The 26,011-nt window shown below is 42.6% G+C and overlaps 1 protein-coding gene across 1 annotated transcript in view; it reads right to left on the reverse strand.

The window, feature by feature from the left end:
- Window positions 1-26,011, reverse strand: part of abtb2b (ankyrin repeat and BTB (POZ) domain containing 2b) — a 44,528-nt gene that overhangs the window by 6,210 nt on the left and 12,307 nt on the right. Inside the window, exons 2-5 of the mRNA XM_069161967.1 lie at window positions 10,218-10,367; window positions 6,916-7,126; window positions 1,192-1,344; window positions 162-327 (exon numbers count right to left, since the gene is read on the reverse strand). Of these exons, the coding sequence (XP_069018068.1) occupies window positions 162-327; window positions 1,192-1,344; window positions 6,916-7,126; window positions 10,218-10,367 (680 nt within the window). The remainder of the gene's footprint in view (window positions 1-161; window positions 328-1,191; window positions 1,345-6,915; window positions 7,127-10,217; window positions 10,368-26,011) is intronic.

A 26,011-nucleotide genomic window follows, 5' to 3' on the forward strand; every position in this document is an offset into this window, starting at 1 on the left:
ACAAAAGTATAACACATGCCGTCATGGTTGCATAAATTGACTTGTACTACGTTTAACCTTATCCACTACCCAAATCTAACTTTTAAACGTACCATAGCTTAAACCTAGATTTATGTCCTCACAACATGAATGACACGGGTGCATCTGTGTATGTTCAGTACCTGGTCGTCCATGCTGTTGACCCCGTCTGACCCCAGCAGATCGATGGCTTGGCCAATGAGATCTGTGCGACCACAGTTGAGCATCCGAAAGCCCAAGTCAAGGTGGAACTTATCTGTGGCTGCTCTGGAGTCCAGACGCTTGAAGGAGCTAAAGCAACACTCGGGCCTGAAGGAGAGCGCGAGAGAGAGCGAGAATAAATAACCAGTTACATTGTGAGAGCCCTCTGGCTGCTGCTCAGTCAGTTAAAGACACGTTGTGAGATGCTTAATTTAACTACCTTGTGGCTTGTGCACACTGCACATTTGCATATGGTGGTTTTCTTTCGAAGTAATTGTACTCTTCATGCAGAGGTTAATAAGCCACTTTGCAGTCATTAAACTGCTGTACACAGTTTGCAATTATTTATTAGTGAGAACCAATCAAATTACAATGCTATAGTGCAGAGGTCAAAGGAAACACACACCTGGAAGCACAACACAGTTTCAGCAATTAAGCTTTGTTTCTCGTCATATAATTAATTCAATTCAATTCAATGTTATTTATATAGCGCCAAATCACAACACAGGTTATTTCATGGCACTTAACACATTAAAAGTCCTTACAGCAGAACTTTACAACATTATACAGAGAAACCCAACAATTCAACAATTCCCACATAAGCTGGGAGGGAAAAACTCCTCTTTAAGGGAGAAAAACCTCCAACAGAGGGAAGGAAAAACTCCCTCTTAACAGGAAGAAACCTCTGACAGAACCAGACTCAGAGGTGGGCGGCCATCTGCCTCCACCGGTTGGGGTGAGAGGAGAGCAGAGAGAGAAAAGGACAGCATAGAGATACAAGACAAGAACTGTTGGTGGGGCCAACAAGGTGGGACACCACCTCGACAATTAGAATGACCTCATAAGACCACATAGCTGAATTGCAGTGGTGAGTTTAAATTAAAAAAAAAAAAAATAGCATTAGTTAGTATCTGAAGTCACTAGTGAGGTTTGGATTTCAGTATAAAGTGTATTTGTGTGTTTCTCATTTACTTCAGCTGTCTCGGCTCACAGTCCAATCCCGAAAGGAGAAGCCGGGCGGTCTGTCTGACGTCATCACTATCCACCAATAGACTCTTGCGATGCTCGGCGTGAACGATGGCCACTCGCATCCACTCCATCAGAGGTGGCAGCAACAGAAATGGCCTTTAAAGAAAAAAAAAAAAAAAAGATAAATTGTAAAACTTCTGTTTTTATTCTTGGCACAATTATCATTAATACTGTAAACATGTAACAATAAAATAGGTGACCGATATTTTGTTTCCAACGATATGTATACAGAAGGCTATTTTGCAAACCAATGAATTCACATTAAACCAATAAACTGTCAGACTCTGGAAAAGACACTGTAATCCTAGTTCTTCTTTAACACTCATGATTCAGTCATGTTGAGAGGAGACTCATTAACTGTCTACAGCCAGATTACTTATTTTGTGTATGGTACTTCCCCTTACTCTTTCCCAGTGTGAGACACCTTCACTCACACACACACACACACACACAGACATGTATGTGTATAGTGCACGTCATCTCTACTAATCACACATACTCACCTGCTTTTACAGATACAGCTGTCAATCTCGTTTCATGTCATCAAGCACAAACACTCGAATAACAGATGTATACATGTTTGACTAATCTATGTTTATGCGCCAAGTTAAACATCAGCTTTCCTTACATGTGGTGAGATATGAGACTTCAGTTCCACTATGATTTGATAAAATACTGCAACAACTTCTGAATGATCAGACTATTTTTACAGCAGCAGCAGCAAAATAAACTACAGTCTGTAGGGGGGCTGAACAAAGGTGCAGCAGCACCCTGGCATTGTTATTGATGAGTTCTAAGATCCTAACAAAACAAAAAAAGAGAGAATCAAATGAAGCTAAAAAGGTGATAAAAAGGATAAAAATAGAAATAATTGACCTGAGCCTCAATGAGCAAGATAAAATGTCATTTATCCTGAAGAAACAGTTGGAGTAAACATTGGTGGTGGAATCAAAGAGAGCAGCACACTCAGTCCCGCTGTGGTATTTGTGAATGTGGCTGTCTGAAAGTCATGTGGATTATTTGATTGCTCTCTTTCTTTATTCATTGTCCTCATCTCAACCATTCTTTTACATCATTTTACTGGTGATATGGATATCTGCAACAACACGTCTAGCTGGTTATCCTCTTCTCGCCTGTGCTTTTCTCTCACCATATGTGCATTGAATGTGCCAGTGAACAATGACACATTACCCTGAACGTTATTGTCCTTTGCTTTTGATCCTATGAAGCCTCAGTCAGAGTGTGTTAATGATTGTTTGAACACGGCCTCTGTGTTATCACAATTATTAGTATTTCTCCCGCTGTGATGTCATGATCAGTGTTTTTTTTTTACCTTTGTTCTGCTCCATGAATACAGATGGGAGCAATAGCACGGGCAGCAATACAGGCAAATAGCGCAGTAGTGTTGGATTGTAGTTACTGTTAATGAGCGCTTAGGTCCCTGCAGTGCAATTTATTCTGCTCACTGTTTATTTTAAGCAACTACCTGAGGTTTCCTATAGAAGATCTCCTTCTGTGCAACAGCACTCTCTTTCATTTATCAGTGCTTTATTAATAATGTATATTGTAAAGTGTCTCTTCTCCATTCTATTTGAAGGTTTAAGAAAGAGAATGTCAGACTTTTTAATACATAGATGTGAATTTAACATGTTACATGATTGAAACGTAGCTACTTTTTACAATTTGACAGTATATAAAAAAAAAAATTAAAAAAAAAAAAAAAATCTAATTTTTTTACTCCAACTGTGGTTAGTAAAGCAGATATGATGATGGTTAAAACCTTATTTGGATTTAATTACTAACATTGTGCCTTTAATACCTTTTTAGTTGATATATCCGAGGGCTTAACATGTTAGGTACCGACAGACACTCCTATGTAAAGTTTTTCAAGTCTTTTTGGGGATTTTAGCTATTCTGTCAGATGTTATTTTAGTGCTTTATCAGTTGGCAATCAGTCAGGAGGAGGGGTCCTGCTGTCACCCAGGCGTTAACAAGCAGATGAGGGGCTGATGAGCTGGGGGCGGGGCGGGGGATTAGGAGTGGCTAATAGGTGCATATAATGAAGGTTTAAGTGTTTGGGAAACGGCTGAGAGGCCAGTGGGGTATGTCGAGATGAAGCTGGGGGGTAGGGTGGCAGTCTGTGGATGGTTGCTGCGGGTGTAGAGTGATAAGAAAGTCATGTTCTTGAGGAGAGGACGTGCAATGGGCTTGGGAATCAAATGTTTATTCTTCTCTTAATGGCCACCACTTGACACAAATTGGATTGTGTGCGTGTGTGCTTCTATTCCTTCATGTGTACATCTGTGCACATGTCTTTGTCTTCCTGAATGCCACAAGGCAAACACCCCCCCCCCCCCCCCCCCCCCCCCCCCCCCCCCCCCGCCACTTCACTACATGCTCGCTTCCAGCCATACACACGGCACCGGCACTAATCCAGAACTAAACCAACTCCAATGAACCGTGTCAAGCTTGTAGCACTTAGCTCTCATTGATCCGTCAAAGAAATGCGCTCGGCCCTTCCTCTCGTCAATCAGCCTGCGTTTCATTTATTTAGTACAAATCTTGAAAAACATAGCACGATGACAATGTCGGCGCTTTTATTTTAGGGTCCGATATAGTGTATTTTCAAGCCAATTGGCCTTTCATGTTTGTGGGGTGTGTGTGTGAGTGAAAGGTTTTAAGCAAAAATGTGCAAACATCTCAGATGAGCTGAGCTAATGTCTGTGAATGTCTGTGTGCACACCAGTTGCCCAGACCTGCAGACAGATGTGGCGTGTCTGCACCCATCACCCGTGCTGTCCCACAATTCCTCCCTTGTGACCCCTGTGTCTGAGTTTGTGCCCCTTAGCCTGAAACACAAACTTCAGCTTAATCCAAGAGTCAGTGCAACATCAAAGCCACAATGCCTGTTAACAGTGAAACTAGATAGCGCTTCGAGCTAGCCTACTGACCTGACATGCTAAGGCTACATACTGAGAACAGCGGGATGGAGACGCACATACACTAACTTTCCCACACATGCCCCCCCCCCCCCCCCCACACACACACACACACACACATATATAAATGTTAGCTTTGATTCATGGCGCCTTGCTTACCACCACCTGGCAGGTCATACAATGACAATCAGCTCAAACGCTGGTCAGGTGGGTTTGAACTTTAACCTGTCCAACATGAAAAGCAAAAGCTTTTCTCTCTGGGAGGCTAAATGCACACATGCTACAATGGCCCCATATGTCCTGTATGCCCTATAACCTGAAGCCAGTCAGCTTGAGTTCACATAGTAAGAAACAGACCCCATCAAGGTTTGGAAAGTTAACCACTGATCGAGAGTCAGATTACACTCGTAAAGTCTCCATGTGGGGAGATGCAAGCATATCGGATGTATCTGTGGTTAGAAGTGAGCTCCGTCGGCTACTTCTTATCAGTAACACATCTATCCATTAGTGCTCCCCTCCATCCTCTGAAGAAAGCAGAGAATTTAGTAAGAGGAGGTCTGTATAGAGGAGTGTTTGAAATTGCTTGTTTTTTTGTGATTTTAACATTAAAATGACTATTAAATTATTTTCAGCACTAAGACAAGTTTTTGTCTGCACTGTCTCAAACGGTGGAGTGTGAATGCAAAAACAAAAAAAAAGTAAATGAACAATCACTTGTATCTGCCCTCTCAAACCTTATACTGTCTAATACTACAATACAAGATCATCACTCACAGCTAAGCCCCAGCTTTAAAGGATCATAACAAAAAGGGCGTCTCTCGCAGTCTCTACGATTCTGCAATGAGGTTCTCAGCAGGCTCCCTAAAAATGTTTGATGATGTGGCCCACACAGATTTGGTGGTTTTGGGTTCCCACCAAAGATTTTATAAAGCTTTCAATAGAGGGTGAGCCAGAGAGGCCCACTGAAGGAGAGAGGTCTGTATCATTACCAGGCGCTCACATTGTAATCACTACCAGGTTTGCACCGCTCCATCCAACCACCTGAGCCTGCCGTGGATGGCAACCGTCAGAGATAGTCACACAGGGAAGCACCGAGGGATATAAACATACAGAAAGGCAAAACAATGACCAGCAGATGTCTACAAAGAGAACAACTGTTTCATCCTGCACACATAAACCAGGCAGGTATAAATCAAACACTATAAACATCTGAGGACTTGAGAAGCAGCCAGGATCAATAAAAAGGAGGGATGTATATTTGCTGTTCTGTTCTCATTGATGTTAATGAGGAGCCCACCTTCGCTCACTCTCACTGGGTCTGTTCATCATTCAATCATTCAACGTATAGGAGCCAGCTGGCTTTGTGTCTGGACACACAGAGACGCAGACACGTAAGAGAACATGAAGATTTGGCTTATCTCATGATCATCTCAGCTTTCACGCCCTCCTCATAAACTAACAGCAACAGGTTTAAACATTAATTGAGGAGAAAAATCAGGCAACATTAACTGACTTACCACAGCAAACTGAACACACACACTTGATTGGGAGCTGCATCCCATTTATATGCTTGAGTGCTACCTTTAGACAAGCCCCTATACATCAGTTTAAATTACATTTAACCTTTACCCATATAAAAGCATGTTTTTTTTTTTAACATATAGCTACTCAGGGACATGCGCACACACATCTGCATGTTTTTCCAAAGCCCCAAAGACATGTGGGCAGGTTGCAAGTACTTTCCTCACACAGACACACGACTGTTAGTAATAATCTTACCTCATCTGAAGGCACATAATCTCTCACAATTATCGTAACTGCTGAATATCACCATTACTGTATTTTAAATTCCTGTGAGGACATCTGTTAAGCAACGCAACGTTTTAACAAGTTTTATCACTCAATTTTGTAAGAAAAGAGAGATGACTCAGTTCAAATGTTACTCCCTGCTTTCTGTGGAAACCAGTCGCAATGAAACATAATTTCACGAGAACAATTTAAAGCTGAGGATCAGCCAAGAAATGTGGTCCAATTATCAGGTATTGCAGATAAAGCCAAAACATTAGAATAAAATGTGAATGTGATGTGCTGTGTTGCAGCCAGTCTTTGCAAATATTTTCAACTACTTGTCTCAGGACACAATAATTACCATAATTGCTCCAAAAAGGCCATTTAAGGAAGATTTGAAGAGACCCTAACAGAATTACAGACCATTCGCGCCTCTTAAAATCTCTTAAAGCACTGGTCTTCAGCCTAATTTATACCCTAAAGGTGTCGTTCACCCTTCTATCAGACTAACATTAACACCTGGGAGCTTTTGCTTACTTGTGATTTCCCTACAGAAAATGAACACTTGACTGACTAGAGGACGGTGGGATTAGAATGGTTGAGAAAGAAAGGTGGTCTGAAAAAGAGATGTTCACTTCATTTGGAGACTACTTGTTAATTTTTGAAGCTGGATGGCTCGAACTCTGACATTAATCACATTTCTATCAACCTCATGACTCGCATATAATCCTTTCTCAGATGCAATCAGGAAGACAAAACAGAGTTTAAAATGTACAAAAGGAGAAGCAGGAATACTACAAAACTAATTTTCTGTTGGGTGGGTCCAAAACCAAAATGGAAAAAAAGTCTCTGTCTAAGATTAGATCTGTTATTTCACTGCCTGCTGTACACTTATAGAAAACATCTAAAAAGTCTGTGTCCACTCATGCATGATTCCCACCTCTCTTTGCTCAGTGCCATGCGTGGGGGATCTAAGTTGGGATTCTCCATGGACTCCATTTGGGGGCAACGCAGGAAGTAGTAAAGGGTGTGGAGGGCGTCAGGCGACCAGGACACAGGCTGCTGGGGACGGGCGTGGCGGGCGGGGCTCTGCCCCGGGCGCACTGAGCTCAAGCGCTGCATGTGGTGCATTGCACGGGACACTAAGTCACCTGGAAAAGAAGAAATGTGGGAAAGATCAGACTCAGATGGTTGAGTAATTATTTGTTCTGATATAAACATGAAGCTTTCTCCATCCTGTATGCAGTATCAAAGCTAAAACAAAACAAAAACACTGGAGTAGTGCGAGTGCCCTCAACAAATGTCAAGTGACACATTGAAAAACTACAATTGGAGTTCTCTGTTCAGGACAAAACCCTGTGGGCTTCCAGTCAAACCGAATTTCCCTTTTTCCTCAACCAGTTACTGTCTGTCCTTTACTCATTACTCTCCCTCCATGTCTCTAGTGGTATTTGCCATTAGCAGTGTCATTATCAGTAAGCAAAACCAGACGGCAAGTCTAAATACCCATTCATCTTTAATCACTGAAGGAGTTAATGGGCTAACAAGACAGTTGATCACAGGCTTTAATGAAGTGTTCAACTGTTTATGTCCTAGCACAATTCAATCACTGCACTTTGCCTGGAAAGGAGGGACTCAGTCACATGATAAGAAGCAGCGTTAAGAAAACACGTGCAGAAATGTGAGTCGCCTATGACGTGTGAAAAACTGTTTCTATGCAGCATATCAGGGACAACTACATCTAATTGAATGAAGGCTCATTAACATGAATGTATGCAGAGTATGATATGTGAAACTTGATTAACATAAACAGACACACAGAGCAGAGAAAAATAAGGTGTAAGGCTGCAATAAGTAAATTGTGTAGATCCATGTGAGTGACCACAAATGTCAGAGCAGAAGTAGAGCGGAGAGACTATCAGTCATCGCAGGGAAGTGGAGGAGGGGTGGGGAGAGGCAGCGTGAACGAAGGAGGCCAGGCTGGACTTGAGATTGTGTAACGCTCATTTAGCATAATTAACTCTGGGTTAATTTCGAACCAGATTACTGTGAGCAGGACGCTGCACCGTGGCCAAGGCTGTAGAGTTCAGCAGTGTTGAGTGTGTATGTGCATGTCAACATTAAGTGGGTTTGGGGTGCTTCAAGGGGGGTTGGATTGGGATAGCTCTCCCAAAACAGACCCCACTTGAATCTGAAGGGCCTCCTTTGTGTTAACCACCACCAGCGGCCCCTCCAGGAGGTCTCTGAGAAATTATTGCCCAAGATGGAGAGCCTCTCTGGCTTTCGAGCCTATATTGTGGCCCGAAGCTAAACTAAACTCCAGAGGTCAGCGGAATATGAAGTACTTCATTCTTAGATTACAGATTATAGTGGAGCCTCTGTGGAAGCTGGGAATTCAATAAACTGTGATTTGACTGCATTAAAAAAAATGGACAAAATGTGCCTCTAAATTCAAAATAATAAGATAATAATAAGAAATGTTTTAAGAAAAAGATAATTAGAAGATGGTGACTACACTGCTCTCAGTCCATTACAAACAGCTCTATATCAGGATTTTGTTATGACACTCATTGTCAACTGGCCTCACAGGCTTTAGTATAAAGGTCATGTTATTTCATCTTATTACAGTCCTGCTCATTAATATTTCCCTCCCTTAACTTAATGGTTAAATATTCAAAGTTTCCCAGCTAAAAGTAAAATGTTCAAATGAAGACACACTCAGAGCCAGTTACACCATATTTCCTACCATTTAATGGAAATGTCCAGTATCCTACCATCCATTATCCATCATGTTTATGTATGCTGTGTGTTTGTGTGTCTGGCCAAGTCCAGTCGATTGATCCAGCAGGACTGAGCGGCTCCACAAAGATGCTCCTGTGTCTGCCTGGTCTCCCGGGCTCTGATCAGAGTGCCAAACCCACTGTGTTTTTGTTGTGTGTGATGCGAATCAGTGGACACATGCCTGTGTGTGTGTTTGTAGGCGTGAATGAGCCGAGTTGCCAGCCCCGCCCAGAACAGCCCAGAACAGCCCAGCTTCGCCCCACCGGAGAGATGTGGCACAAAGAGGCCACTGAGTGAAAAGTGAGAGCAAGAGTGTGACTTTGTTTGAGTGCGTGCATGTACTTTCTTAATGCCTCACTAACGGCGGCTGTGTATGAACGTGGCCTTGTGCTGGAGGAACAAATGGCAGAGTGTTAGCTCATTTGGAGTAGGAAACATATCCTTGCTCTGACCAACACAAATCTCCACCTCTCCTCCCCTCTCTCTGCCCTAACAACCTCACTCTTAACTACTCTACCTCTCCATCATTTCCTGCTGCCTCCTGCCTCCTTAAACTTAATCCCCCACCTTTTGCAACTCCATCCCTCAATCTCCCTCTATTCCCGTCTTTATACCAGATTCCTGCTCTTCATCTCTGGCAACTCCTGTTTAAATAAACCATGTGCAGTGGGGTACAGTTTGGCTATTTGTCTCTGCAAGCCTCTGTGTTTACCAACCTCCATGAATATCTAAAATTGGCAATATTTTAATAAATCAGTCTAATCATTCAAACTCTAATGTAGGTTCCCAGTAGCTTCACACCTTCTGTGACCAGAACAAACCAAAGAAAAACATCCGAAGACTGAGGAGAGACAACTCCATTCCGACTGACAGCAAACAGAATAAAGTCTGAGGCAGTCTGAGTCTTTTCCCCTGTCGAATAACTTGGCTGTGAAAAACGATGTGCACTGCTTTGCAAAACAAAGCACAGCCATTATACAATCAGAGGCATTATCACTTTACTCTCCAGAGCTCCATGTGTAGATAAACTATTCACTTGCTTATTTTTAGAAGACTACGTGTCAGATGACTTGCACAATAAGGCACAAGATGAGACTTGAAGAAGTAATTATCTTGTATCTCCGATTGCCACTTGTCTGTCTGAACTGATCGTTGTTTTTTTTCTCTACAAGGAGAGGTTTTCTGTCTTCAAGAGAAAAGGTGAGACAAGTGTTTATGGTCAAGGACGATGGAGTATGGCTAAGCATTTGAAAACTATGACAACGTGTTTATTATCTCTGGGAATGTGGAATTGTCTGTAATAGCAAGACTGCTTCATAGCTTTACTGTTAATCCTTTGTGATTGTGAAAAGAGCTCAGAAGAATTCAAACAATTAAAACATGGTTTTAAAAAAAAAAAAAAAAAAAATCTGCGAACAGAAACCAGGACCACACACACTATTCTGAAATATGTGTACTCACTAAGTTCAGAGATGCTTCCCACACAGGTAGCCAGCAGGGACTGTTCCAGTGTCCGCAGCTCGAGCTGGGCATAAGCGTCCTCCCTGCTGTCCACGGACGTCTGCTGGTTCTCTGTGTAGGGACTGAAATGGGCCGGGAGGGACAAAACACCTACGGACACGCAAACAAAAAAAGTGAGATATTTTATATAAATACAACACATTTTTGAGCCATGTGAACAAAAGTCTATACATTCTGCAAACGTGCAGCCACACTGTCCCTCAGAAGTCCCAAAACAATTAGTGGTGGTATTTACTTAGTGAATTTGTAATCCTGGTAACACGTAATCCACACCGCTGAGGGCAAGTAAACACACGAGGGAACGTGAGCCATGCTTTTAACACATTCACGAAAATAAACAAAGCACAGTGACATCAGGCTAATACAAACAAAGCAAGCACACACTGCATCAGATGCAGGCAGAGGCCTCTCGGACAAAAATATTAAGACAAAGATCAAGTTTAGAATTCAGTTTTCAGTGTTAGACATTATATACAACACATATCTACACTTGCTACACACAAGTCAGAAAAAACAAGTGCAATAACAGTGGTGAGGTAAGTAGTTATACGTCAGTTAAAGCTGATATGACAGCAGTATGAACAGTCAGTAAGATGAAGGTTTGTTACAAGAATCCTATTTAGGATGTCATCAACTGGTGCTGAAGGGGGTCTAAGACCCCCAAAAGCCCAATACACAAAAACAATAAGATTTCAAGGTATTCATGGTATGAATCTGAATATGGTGCAAATTACAGTGTACTAGATCTACTTTCATAGCTACTGGTGTAACTAGGGTCAGTCTAGGACTAGTGTGGTATTTCCTCTGAATGGATCCTCTGGAGACCTCTGACGTGAAAAAACACAGTTTTTACATAAAAATCAAGCTGACACCCATTAAAAATACACACTCTGTCAAAAGAGCATCCCTCTCTTTCAGTCATGAAATCAGATACCAGACACATTATGATATTTCACAGTTAAACACTAGGTTTGCCCCTTTTATTCTTCATGACAGCCGGCTGTCAGACTAATTGCAGGCGAGGAGATAACATCGTTCTTACATAACCTGAAGATGCCATCGCATCCTTTCACTGCTATTACTGTTGTTAAAATGGATAAAAGTAGTGACAAGGGATGGTGAGAACACAGAGGCCTGTTTTCTGCTTTTCAGAATCTGTCTGCAGGCTGTTAGCTAAGACCTTCATTAGTTTTGCCTGGAGAAATGTGTTGGTTGCTGTGCTGTTAGCGACTGTGCATCTAAGGGATCTGGGGGAGCACGGTTAGTTGCCCAATGGTTAACCTTTATTTTGGCTTCAGAATCAGAAGTGAGAATTCTGCCAAGCCAGAGGAAATGTGTGGGAGATGGCTGAGGATAGAGAAGAGAAATGGAAAGAGGAAAGATGATTAGTGCAAGTTTGTGATTTATTTACAAAGCCTCAGGAAAAAAGCTGCATCATCTCAAACTCCTTCTGCTCTCCCAAAAGGGAAAAGATGGGCTACCATCCCTAAAATGACATTCCCATGTGCTTCCGGCAAGTGCTGTGCTTTCATTGGAATCATAGGGGGATGTTGAAAGGAAACACTGTTGACACATGCTTAACAAAAAAAAAATCCTATCATCTTTCTCTGAAGTCTCTTCCTTTCAGTTCACCATGCCAACTAGACTTGTGATGGTACTTACAGCTGACTGCTTGATTGAATCAAGAGAGCAAAGGGCAGAATATTTGAAAACCACTAGGCAACAAATAAATCTTTTTAAGAAATACAGAGTTGCCTGCAAATTCGGTTTCTGATTTTTATTCTTGTATTAAATTGTTTCTATACCTTCATTTTTTTGTTTATATTTTGTTTTATGCTCTAACTGAATGCTGAGATAAGGTGCAATATGTAATAATTTGAATTAAGTTCAAACATTTAACTAAAATGAACAGGACTCTACCGTGAATCACTATCGCCTCTTAACGTAAAAAGTAGTATTTCAAGACAGGAGTTAATTGTCACATATTGCACCTTTCGTGTGTAAATGACTTACCTGTGTTTGAAATAAGAATAGACATGCCTTTAAATTTTAGTCTGCAGACTCGCATGGTATTAGTCTATAAAAAAACGGTTTATATTTCGGGTCTTGTCACTTTCTGCAAATATACACAGAGATCAGCATAAGTGACAGTTGAGATTGACAAAAGTTTCCCCACAAGCAAAGTTAGAGTTAGAGCCTCCGGGTGGAGGCACAGCTTATGAAAGGCTGTTTGTAGCAGCTGTTAAGATATCACCATTGTTAGCAAACAAGCAGTGGATATTAAATAAGGTGCCTTACTGAATTTTTTTTTTTTGGGCTGGTTTCACAATATGTTGTTGTGAACAGTTTGTGTTGCAGCAAGTATGGCAGCATAACATCTTTCTGTACACGTTAGCAGGATTTGTTCACTTAATACTGTGATTTATGACCCAGAATAAGGGCTGTAATTAAAAGATGACGCTGCTCCACAATCACGCTTTTTTTTTTTTGTCATGCACTGAATGCTAACCTAATTTGCTACTTGGGATCAACTACGTATGGACACGAGCACACATAGCACTTCACCAAAAAGGGAAGGTAATCTATTCGATTTAATGACGTGTGCTGGAAGTAAACATAAAGTCTTTATGACAGGCTGAACTTAAAATACTATAAGACAAAGAGAGTTGGAGTACAGGCCACACGATATGTTGACTTCCTAAAAACAAAGTTGAGCAGGGACAGAAAAGTCATTTCAGTTTGATGCTCTGCTTCGTAAATGAAAACCATATTGATAGAATTAAAGAGTGTTCACTCCAGCAGAGTCGGGCTGCCAAAGGGCATGTAGTCTCATACAAAGAGTGTGACTCTCTCTCTCTCTCTCTCTCTCGTACTTTCTCTGCACCATCTGACTTGTATAATATGTGCTGACTCCCCGTTCCAACACAATGGAAACGGCTGCCTCCAGCAGAGTGCTACTGCTACAAAGAACATGCACGTCACACAAACAAACTGTACACAAGCACCGACACATCCCCTGTTCATTCACACAAGCGCCAACATACAACTTGCATCTGCGCATATAAAGCATGTTTGCACTTCTTTGATGTGTCACCTCAGGTATTTCGGTAAGTAAAGTGACGGTTTTGCCTTTGCAGCGTGTTAATCACTCTAACATGACACCGAGTACACGCAAACGGGGGTGAGGCATCTGGAGCTCCAACAGTTTGTCAAGACATTATGTGAATCTCTTTTTCCAACATTACTCCCTAAGGGCCTCAGACTATCTTTTACCAGAAAAACAGAGGAACGTTATGAAGGCTGCACATTTGACAGACCTCTCACATCATGCTGTTAAGTTTCTCTTGCTTTGTATACTCTCCTGAACTGCCTGTGTGTATACACCACCATGCTTTATAGCCACCGCAACTAAAGTGGCCTCCATGACAGAGTTGTGGGTGTTACTGTATGTGGCATGTACGGTGAGGAGCCCATGCAGAAGCAGCTTGATTCCATCTCATGGCAGTAAGACTCCGGCCTCCTGAGGTATAGGTGCCATTTTGAGGGATTCTGTCTCATTACTGTGGGTGAGGCTGTGGGGAGAAATGAGGTGTTTGCAAGACGGTGGTGATGGCAGGCGGCAGTGGTGTGCAAATTAACATAATTATTCTGACTTCCTGTTGTGCGATTCACCAAGAAAGTCACATTGATGGTTCTTCAACTCTTCCAAGATGCATAAAATATATTAAACAGTTCAAAATAGAAACCTAAGAATATAATGCAACGCACCGGTGAAACAGTTCAGCTGTTTAAGCACAACTTTCCTCTTTTGCTTCTTATAATAAAACAAGTCAGCTAAGAACTATTTTTGGAGAAAACTAAACAGCAGGTAAACTTCCAGCTCACCAAAACCATCACTTTTCTGCTTCTTTAAAATAGCCAAAAATGCCAATCAGGCAAGGCTTTTCAGTGTCCTGAACTTTCCTGTTACTTTGTCAGAGTAATCTTTATCCTATATTTAACCTAAAACAGAAAGGAAGCAGAATCTTTGCAAATGTTAATGTATTTTCGATTGATTCTGCCATATTCTTGCAAAGTTGTGGCAAATATTCACAAACCACTCAGTGTTTCCCACAGTCCCACCCCGTGGCTTGCCTCACCGCTGAACCCCAGCCTGCGTCATTTGGGCCTGATGTAGGTCCGCAAACTAACCAGAGCCTGTCCCCACCACCGCTAATATCATGAGCACCAGCAGCTCCAGCACTACATGCATCATTTTTCGCTGGCACTGGGAGAGGATAAGACGAAGAGGAAGGGATGAGGGTAGAAGCTGAGAGGAGGAGAGGGACTGAGGGTTGTACAGCTTTATTGGAAGACAAATGAGTCATGCAGAAAAAGGGATACAGCTGAGGAGGAACTGAGGAGGGAACACAGGAATATCTGACACTGTGAAGAGAGTGAGGCAGGGGAAGACAAGTGACACAAGGGATTCATTCTTTTGTGGCCATTACGTTCCATTTCTGAGGCTGACCCTGCAAATGTCATGTGGGAATCTCAGCTACAAATCACAGCTGAAACTTACCACAGAGCCCGTGTCGGTTCCCAGCCCATCCAAACTATCTTTTAAAACCATTGCAGCTCCTCCTCGCCCAGCCAAACCATCACTCACAATGATGTTTGACATACTGTCGAAAGAAGGTCAGAAAAATCCAACAACTACTTTTTTGTTATGCTGAAAGGTTTTGAACGTAGCCCAGGCCGGCTGTCACTCTCAATTAAGTATTGTCATGAGTCATATTATATTAATAATAATGCTGTTAAACCAAACTGCAATGTTCAAATTTCAATCTATTGTCAGGAAATCACAACTTTGAACTGTGACCTGCCAGAACAAAACCCCAAACTTTAACTGAGGGAAGTCCCTGCCTCCTCCCACATGCATTGACTCTCACTCTTTGTGGCTCTTGTGATATTTCACGTTATCTTCCAATGTCACAATTTATACTGCTTATTCCAAGTTTGTGTTTTTAGCAGACATGCTTAGCATCAGTTTTGGGTTAAATATCTAGACTTTGGAGGACATTACTGCTTGTCATATCTCAAGATATTTGTGGTTTTACCTTCAATAAATTATCAGACTGTGGCAATTTGTAATTTGTTCAGAGCACATTGTTCACTATACTGTAGAGTATTTCATGAATTATATTCCACTGCTTATTTTCCTCAAATAAATGTACACTCAAAGGTCACTTTAGTAACTTTTGTGTTCCTTATCAGGAGAAAATAGCTGTCATACTTAAAAGGGTAAGAACACTTTTGTGATTTTGTAATACAAGAATCTCTTTGAAAACAATTTAAAATGTGTAAACAGATTTTTCAGTGACAGACCTTGAAAATGTCTTTGTGTGTTGCCACATTCTTTTACAGTTTCAAGTTTGATTTCTGTTCCCACCAGCCAAAATACATTCTAGGGCCATAATTGGTGTGTGTGTGTGTGTGTGTGTGTGTGTGTGTGTGTGTGTGTGTGTGTGTGTGTGTGTGTGTGTGTGTGTGTGTGTGTGTGTGTGTGTGTGTTAATTTGTTTTGTCTACTGTGGAAAGAGTGTGTGACAGACAGGGCGGCGTCGTCAGCTTTTCTCTTGCTGCATGCTCTCAGATAGAAAACTCCAGAGTGTGTGTTCACAGACACGGAGAAGTGAACACCTGCCTTTCCTCCTTTAACAGCCTCTTCATTCATTACAGGGTGGGCGGATCAGAGGGTCAGAGAAGGGGGCTTCAAAGCCACTTCCTCTGGCCCCAAAAGAAGCCCTGATTCGGCTCCAGGAGGCTATGAGCTTGTCCCCTTTGTGGAGGCTGGAGAGTGAGCAGTCATACAATTGTACAGTGTTTGACAGGGCTGTCATTGGGTGTGTATCGCTCCCACCATCTCCTGATCTCCTGTCTTTCAATGAGTGTGTCTTTCTCACAACAAAAGACACACACACACACACTCTCGTACTACAATCACTTCAGTGGAATCCATATGCCAGATGGGATCTTTCACTCACAGGCCTGATTGCTTGTTTTCTACACGTAAAGGCTCTAAAACACCTGTTGTTTTTTTTTTCACACATCCAACTTCACCCACACACATTCTTCTCACTGTTTCTAGAGATTGGGTGCCACACACAGGTCTTTTAGCATCATTTGTAGGAGGCTAACTGTAAAATTGACGAACAACAATTATTATGTGTATGTCTCTGTAAAAGCAGAAGGATTAGCTTTGTCCAGCTACACTAACTGCAGGGTTTCAGCGCACGTGGTTAAAAATATCCGTGTGTTTGCTTGCTCTGGCGAACCCTCCTTACGATCCTTATCTAAACAGAAGTTTAGTTGGACACAGGGGCATTTAAAAACTTAAAAGTGGTGTATGAGTATCGGGAGTAAAAAATACTCATTCATTTCATCAAGTTAGCATACAAGTGTGTCTTTCAAAATACAAACTACCTACAGTAGGTGCAGTTGGGGGTAGACAGAGAAGCATTCATAAGCCGAAGCTGCTTACACTTCAAATCTCCGTTTTGAATGAAGTGACCATTCACTGGAATATTTATGTTCAAATCGTGATATCTCAGATTTTAAAACACTTCAAACATTACAGATGCCTCACACACACACACACACACACACACACACACACACACACACACACACACACACACACACAGACACACCTGTCAGAGCCTGATAAATCACAGGCCGTGATAGACAAGTGAAGTGGGGTCTGGTCAACGTGCCCCGGACACCTCCGGTGACCCCTGGCTGCAAGGGGTCACGGGTCAGAAGGGGCGCTCAGCTGGGGCTTAAAGAGGAAGTAACCTTATCAGCTGTGTAAAAGTGGGCTTCCCGAAGACACTGAGTGAGAACACCCACACACTGCATTCATCACTACAGCTGATGTAAAGAGGAGAAATTTTCTATATTTGGTGAATGTGAGGGTCTCTCATGGAGAGTAAAAAAAGGATTTCATGTGCCTATAATCTGCCTACTGTTGTCACTCTGCTGCTGCTTTATGGTATTGGATATTGGGCTTGTACTGATGCTTCCTAGGAAATAAAACTAAGATTTTAACATTGAAAACAATGTTAAATGTAAAACAGTAAAATTAATTTTCTGCCGTTGGGCTGAAAGTAATTTTTTTCCGCATCGTTCCACTGTTAGAAGTCGGCTCAAAATCCCCAGTGTGCAAATCCACAAAGATGAGATGTGAGTCTCCACATGGGGCGTGCTGAATTTTAAAAGGAGAGTGTAGCCTGTGCTCAGTAAGTCCAGAACGGAAGTTTTTGTAACACTTACGATGCAAAACTTAAGAAATATAGATCTGTTGCAACAACCATGAGCTACCAGCTATTTCCTGTTCATGTGGAAAATCCAACAAGCTGGATCAAAAAAAAGAAAAAGAAAAAAAAGTGTCACGTAAAATGGTCTTGAACAAACTTGAGGTGCTCAAACTCGTGCACACAGGAGACATTAAGTGGTTCCACTATGACTATTGAGCTGTAAATGTGGTCTGCAATAACATACCTACCACCACCCCCTAACACACACACACACACACACACACACACACACACACACACACACACACACACACACATGCACACGCACACACGCACACGCACACGCACAAGGAGTGGTAGGATTTGGGAGGGCTGGCTTCGGTTTCCCACAGTCTTGAAAAATATCACCATAAGCTCAACACAACTAACCCTAATCCTAAACATGATTTCAGCGTTCTCCCCTTATCCTCTCCCCTCCTTTACTCCCCTTCTGTCTCTCTCTAATCATGTTGTATATTTTGCATTCCAGGCTGACTGTGGTGCCTGTGGCTATCTAGTCTCACTGAACAATCCCTGTTTCCATATGTGACGCCACTTCACATTGTGTGCAGCAAAGGGACAATATAGCTGGATGACCAGTTTTACGATATTTCACTGGTACAGTACTGGGGCTGGAAATACACTATACCATATAGGGGGGTGGGTTTTGTTTCTCTAATGACACAGGATGACGGTTTTTACACACACACACACACACACACACACACACACACACACACACACACACACACACACACACACACACACACACACACACACACACACACACGCACACATCTAACCTCAAATCCACCCTCTCATAATGAAACCCACTTTTACTGTACTTTTGAGATGATGTCACCATCACAGACATGTTGAGGAGGTGATACGCTTGTGAAATAAAAAAAATAAAAAACTGGAAAAAGTTAGGTGAGCAGAATATGATACCAGCAACATAACTGCGCCTGTGCTTTAGTTTAGAGAACAATTCTCATAACTGTCACTTTAAAAAGGTCAACAGCTTCATTAGCTCAGTGCGATAAAAGAGTGGACATTACGGACCAGATCAAGAGCTTGGCTGTTTTATTTGCTCATTTTAAACAGAACCAGTTAACCTCCCTCTGAAGAACAAGCCACCCTCTATTCAGCTCTCGGCAAAACAACACTAAGGGCAGCAGGCTGGGTAAAGAAGTACAGAGTGTGTATGCGCGTGTTTGCACTAATTGGTCCCTTTCTGTCTGTGTGATCGGCTCATTCTCTCTCTGCTGGAACTCGACAGCGAGAACAGAGAGCCAGTCAGTTTGGACGGCAGACAACATGCTCATTGAGCGAAGGTCTGACCCTGAACTCTAGACCGACTCAGTTCTCAGGAACACACATACAATAATAAAGGTAAATCACAGCGCTCAGCAGCCAGGTTCAAGAGAGACAAATTTAGTTTCACTTTTTTTAAGTGAGCCAGATACTTTAAAACATTTCTGACTTTTTCTGAGTATGTCTGAAACCACACATGAAGAACTGTGAGGGTTTGGAGCTGGTAACACCAATTCACTAGTAGAGTGTGCAGAATTTCATTCAGTGAATTTGACATGTTTGTGAATCCACCATCTTAGTGACATCATGCTGTGCCTTTCCCACTAGAGTGACATGCACAATCAGTCGCAGGTATTTCACTTTGAAAAGCTCGAGGAGATGAACTCGCAGCACCAAATCCTTCTCCCAACTTCTCTGTTCAGATATAAACTCTTTCCGTTGCAGCACAGTTCTCACAGTCCAACCAGCAGTCTTGATAGAAGGACTTAGGAGTCTGATGTTTCAAAGAACTGGATCCAAATTCCCCCTTGTAAATCTAAAGCAGCTTTCTGCTGATTAACATTCCGGGTTGGGCTGGGCACAGAGAAAAATCATGACGCAAAACAGTGAGTCAAATTGGGGGGAAAAACAAGGGTGGGGGGATGGTGGATGGATTATGATTAGGACTGGTGGTCCACTCACTCTTTCAATCACTCGTTTCCTCATTTTGCCTACTTCTTCTCGTTTTGCGCTTCTCTCAAACTAAATCTTTGGATTTGTTTCACAGCAGTGGAAAAGAAGTTCAGGAAAGGAGAAGATTAACCATTTTCTGGACAGCCTGAGATTATTGTTCCCTCAAACACACAGATTTACTTGCATCAGCTACAGAAAGCAATTATACAAATCTTGTTTTAAGTTGCTGAGCAGAACTTGTACATAGTCCATTATGAGTAAAGGTCCAAGTGGTCACTCAGGAATTTGACATTTTGATTCTGTTAGTATATTGTAGTTGTAAAACACTGCAGCATAATTTATGATGGTTACAACAGTTGTTAAGTAAATGACTTATGACTGAAATATGTAGCAGCCTAAAATGGAAGTACATAAGAAAAGTACCTTAAAATGTAACTTAACTAAAGGCCCTTATCTACTTTCCATTTCTGGCAAAAGACATTTTAGTTTAAGTGATGTAAACCTGCACAGTCAGCTCAGTAAACAGAGACAGCAAGCTATTTGCAGAGCAACGCTGCATTAGCCTTCTTACTACTGTCACCCTCCAATTAAACCGCCATTAAGAAAGAACAACAGGGCCATACCATCCCATTAGGTGAAGAGAGAGGATGAGTGTGCTTTATTTCATGGACATTAAAACCGAGCAGCATTTCGCAGTAACAGCAGAGAGTGAACGGAGCAGAGCTTTGTTCAAAAGGGCCCGTAGTTCTTTGTGCGCAGTAATGAGTAGGGCTGGTCCATTTACATCTGCCTCATCCTACTGTTGGCCATTGTTGACAAAAACTGTCCTCGCTGCAAAAGACAGAGGAGCGAGTTCAATGTAGGGAGGGGATGCGTGATAGTCATAACATTGGACAGTTAAAGTGGGCAGAGCAGCTCATGCCATTAGTCAGCAAATCAATGCCACTAATGGAACATGTGTAAAATCCACGTATTGAAAATAAATCTATGGACCACCCAACCTCAGACACCACATGATGACGTTCTGATAAATGTGCGCCGTGCAGTCTGGCCACACACATATCAGCACAGAATGAAATAATGGTATGCGACAAGCGCTGAGGTGTCATCAAAAGCACAAATCATGCAGCCATGTGTCAGTCTCGCAGATGACAGCAGAGAGACGCTCTAAATACTCTGTGTGACCTGGGTGTGTTAGAGACCTACAAGGCGTGTCAGGATGTCCACCTCTTTAGCAGCAGGCAGTAAAATACCTTTAACCGCACCAGTCACCTCATTCAAGTAGCTGTATGACCCATCTGACACCCACGGGGGTTTACAGCTCACCCCTGACCCCACCCCACCCCCCCACCCCCCTACACACACACACACACACACACACACACACACACACACACACCACCCCCCCACCACCACCACACACACACACACAGAACACAGAGGGAGTGTCAAAAGAATCCCGCTGAAAAAGGACCATCCTCTTATGCAGTTATGTCATCTCTTGAGCCCCGACCCTTTGCACCCACAAAGCAACAGTTACACACACAAAGACACAAATTCAGGCCGCCCTCCTCAATGTCCATTAGCTAACAAGTACCCATGTGGTGGTCAGCACTATAGGAGACACTTAAAAGTTAAACAAAGCTTCATTGTGTCCTCATCATCACTACACAAGTTAACACACAAAAATACTGCAGCACCTATAGTACAATGGTGTTTGGAACCTCAACAATGTGTCATAAGTTAAATGGGTTTTGTTGCAAGGTAAAATTAACAACATGTATAGACTTTTTTTGATTAACAAAGTGTTTCTATCTTTTCTTTGTGCCTTTTTTTTTATATCCTCCTCTTTTCTTTTCTCAATTTTTTTTTTTTAAATGTTAATCTGAGGAAGGGAAATGATAATGTTTGCATTAAACGGCTCATTAACAGACATATGCAGGCTCTGATGAAGTTTTATAAGTAGACTGAGACACATTTAACCCTTGCATAACACCCAAATGCATACGTGCCATTTATGTTGTCTTTTTGTACTCAAGCTGATAAAATGCAGACAAAGTTATCATTATATCATGTTTCCTCTTCCTGTGAAAAAAGACGACTGTGCTCATCTAACCATTTCTAAACTTGACTGCTCATTTTGGGTTGGCGAGGAGGAACACTGGCGAAAACTAGACCAGAATAGAGAAAACTGGAAAAAGAACGAGTTAGAAGAAAGCAGAACAAGTGAGAGAAATAATAAACAAAGGATGAAAATACACAAGACACAAAAGCAAGGAAAAGTGCCAAACTGTGTGTCAGATAATGAATGTTTTTCTTAGCACTTTGGTTTATTTTTGTCCAGCTCAGGATATTTATTCCAGTCTGATGAACTCTTTGATTTCAGAGAAAATTGTTCCTCAGTGTTCTGACTTGCTGCAAGCTGCCCACATCTTAAGTAAGTCCATTATCAGTCTCAATATGCACCTCAACAGGGGTAAAAAAAAAAAAAAAAAAAACATCTTTGCCTTGACCTCTTATAATTACACAAACATGCACCAATCATATTGAGTCACCACTACTATATTATTGTGCTTCAAACACAAACCGAACAGTGCTGTGACTTCCATACAAAACAACTCACATGTACCTGGTGTGAGTGTTTGAGGCTTTTTCTCTATGGGGGGCCCCTGCTCACACATTCCTCAGCCACAAGTGTGGCAGCAACACAAACAAAGTTGTGGGAGGTGAGCAGCATGTGTGTGTGCACATGTACACACGGGTGTCTGTTACTGTGTGTGTGTTCCCAGCTGTTGCTTCTGCAGGTGCTACAGATGAGCTTTACTCAGTGTGTGTCATTTAGATACTTTATAAGTTCATCGCAGTGACATCAGGCAGGTTTAATCTCTGCAGTCTGTTTTAATGTGTCCGTCCGTGATTGCGCTCCTGTGTGTGAGTTCGCATGTTATGCAGGTCATAGAAGGCACCCGTTCTACGGGTCTCTGCGGACCACCCACTGAAGCTCTCTCCTCTCAGCAGCAGATGGAAAAAAAACCAAAACAAGGATCACAGATGAGGAGAGATATCACCTCAAGAGACTGTTGTCTTTCTCAAAGGCTGCTTCCTTCTTTTAACTATAAAACCAGAGCACTTTAAGAAGTACAAGTAATGTGAGAGCCAAGGCCAATTTGCCTTTTAAGTGCTTAAGAAGCTGGGAAATTCTCACAAGTATGTATGCGTGTTAATGCATTTCTTCCTGAGTATGGCAGAAGCACTGACGTTCTCACAAAGCCGCAATGGCCAAATAATAGCTGACTGACTTTTAGCCCTTCCTTACACAGAAACCTACACCCTAGCTTGAATAGGAATTTTAGACTGGCCACATTGGATATTACCAAATGCAGAAGTGAAATAAACCTTGCATGGCAGGAAACAAATGATAAATCATCTTGAGTGACACTCGATTCGCAAGTAAGACTTGGTAAGGATGTGAACAAAATGAGGGCAGGAGAGAAAAGTTTCCAGATTGTTGTACAGTAAACCCACTCAGACTTGTAATATGTACTGAGTGTCAGCCTCTAACCACCATGGGTATTGTTAGTAAATCATGACTAGTGAGAGGTGCAAGCCACATCCTGACCACACATGAAAACACACAAACCCCTCTACCCTTCCCAGAGAGTCCCTGCCTGCCCAGCAGACAGAGACACTTTAAACGAGTGGTGTGTGTGTGTGTGTGTGTGTGTGTGTGTGTGTGTGTGTGTGTGTGTGTGTGTGTGTGTGTGTGTGTGTGTGTGTGTGTGTGTGTGTGTGTGTGTGAGTGAGTGCGTGCGTGCGTGCGTGCGTGCGTGCGTGCGTGCGTGCGTGCGTGCGTGCGTGCGTGCGTGCGTGTGTGTGTGTGTGTGTGTCTCTCCTCTCGGAGTGGGAGTGTTTTAGAGGAATGTTTGTGTACAACAAATTGGGAGAGAGGACTATTCTTACACACTCACACAGCTCCTATGCAAACAGTGACAAATCTGTTTTCATTGTGCTTTTCCCACTGTAGAGTCTGTCTGGGTGTGATGATGACAGCTGTGTGTGTGTGTGTGTGTGTGTGTGTGTGGGGGGGGGGGGGGGGGGGTTGAGGGCCACTAGCATTTGTCTGACAGGTTTTCAATCAGCAAAATCTTCATTCTTCACTCTTTTTCCTCCTTTTTTTTTCTTGCTCCAACTTTTACTTCTTCTACTTCCTGTCCCAGTCCAAGACAAACATCAACCCCTGCTTTGCCTGCTCGGGAAACCCCATGACCACGAGTGGCTAGACAGACAGAAGGAGAAGCTCATGGGATATTTCATTCAACTGCTTGCCAAGTGTTCAGAGTTGGGGTTTGGACTACCCAAAGCCATAAACTAGAAAGACACACACACACTCACACGCGCACTCACACGCACACACATTGTTTCCCTTCCCATGGACAACTCCCATTCTCCAATTTCAGCTCCTGCTGTCTCAGAAGGGCTTTCAAAAACAGCAGGGTGATAAATAGCTACATTTTACCTTTTGCCACTTGAGAGAAACAGAAAATAGCACACACACACCATCACAATGAAGGGGGTGAGCTGGAGTAATACCATCACTGTCCTCGTGGAGACAGTGATGGTATTTCAAGAAGGACAGAAAAAAATACTTCTTCGGTCCCCAGGCAGTCAGAATGAACCCAGCAGCCGTCATCCCAACAATTTGATACCCAGAAATTACTGTCCACAGTTAAAATCAAGCCTCCTGCTGGTTGTGTGAGTGTGTGAGTTTGCGCGCGTGTGTGTGTGTGTGTGTGTGTGTGTGTGTGTGTGTGTGTGTGTGTGTGTGTGTGTGTGTGTGTGTGGATTGATGCCTTCCCCAGCCATTGTCTTTGAGAAACAGGCTCCCAGGAGGCTGACTGCAACAGCAGCTCTGTGCGGAAAGTCCCTGGCTGACCTTCGTCCAGAGGAGACCTGGCAGACCAGACAGAGACAGGACTGCTGAGACGGCCAAAGGAAAGAAGGAGATGCGAAATAAAGAAGAATGAAGTTTGGTTTAAAGGAGACAGAAGGGAAGGTGAGTCTTTCCCTGATTCAATTTACAGACTGCGGCGATACAGAAATCCCCTTGAAGATGAGCGTGAACTCGGACACGACAATAAAGGACAAGAGAAGAGCCAGAGAGTGTTGAATGCAGAAACGCACAAGTCGGGGCATGAATAGCACTTGACCTCACCATGCTGGTCAGCTAACTGCTGACCTCACCACTCTTTAGCTACTAACACAAGTTGGTCGGAGGACAATTTTGGCCTTCAGAGCTGAGGTGCACAAGAGCCAAGAACCACGAGGCAGGTTCATCTTCTGCTCTGATTTTATTTTTCTCTCTGTGCTTGTTCCTCACCCTCCTGCCATTCCCTGTTCTTTTTTTTTTCTTTTCTTGCCTTTCTCAGCTGCATGAGTGATTCCTCTTAGCACTGAGCCAGGTAGATATATTAACTCCACTTAATCTGCAAATGTTCAAACCATTTATAACACTTATCTCCACTGCTGGTAAAGTTGTTAAGTTAACAACCTTGTAAAAGTCCATAATGTGTTTCAAGTGATAGTGTATTGAAACCAAGACCTCATACAAATCATTCACTCACCCACTGTCTCACTCACTCACTCACTCACTCACACACACACACACACACACACACACACACACACACACACACACACACACACACACACACACACACACACACACACACACACACACACACACACACAAATACTGTTATTGGTTTCTTCGTTGCAGGAGGCGATGATGACATTTCAAGAGTCCTGTGCGGAACACAGGGAGCAGCAAAAAGATGCAGCTAGTGGAACGAAGAAGGAGGGAGGGCAGGCGAGGAGAGGAAAGAGAGATGGAGCTCTTGGGAGGCTTCTACGGGGTCAAGACAAGAAGAGGGGCCTCCACTAAAGTTTGTCTGTCCCAGCATGTGGCTGGAGATGATAGCTATCCATACAGGCCTGATGGATGTAAAGAAGTTCCGTTTTCTTTTCCACTTTTCTCCTGGTCAAACAGATATCACACAGAAACCCTGATGAGGTTAAGAAGCTGCCAGGAAGAAAAAAAAACACTGCATGCTGTAGAATTCCTTTCTATCTCTGTCTGCCCATTTGCTACTTATCAGTCTTTGTGCCTATCTCAAGTGTTTTTGATTTCTTTTTGTAAAGTGTGCGAGCATGGTATCCGTGTTATCTGTGTCTATTCAGGCAGCAGGACAGAGCCACAATGTTATCAGAGTCCCAGAGAAGCATCAAGACATCTCCTCCCTCACATGTGGGCTCGCTTCATACATTGTTCCCCTGACGTCAGATAGCTTTGGATCCTGTCTGCAGACCTCATGTCAAAACAATTATTTTCGGCGTAATGAAATTACACAACTTA

This window comes from Embiotoca jacksoni, unplaced genomic scaffold (genome assembly GCF_022577435.1).
Source record: "Embiotoca jacksoni isolate LCO1_2020_lvr unplaced genomic scaffold, fEmbJac1.0.p SCAF_3, whole genome shotgun sequence".
NCBI classification, from domain to species: domain Eukaryota; kingdom Metazoa; phylum Chordata; class Actinopteri; family Embiotocidae; genus Embiotoca; species Embiotoca jacksoni.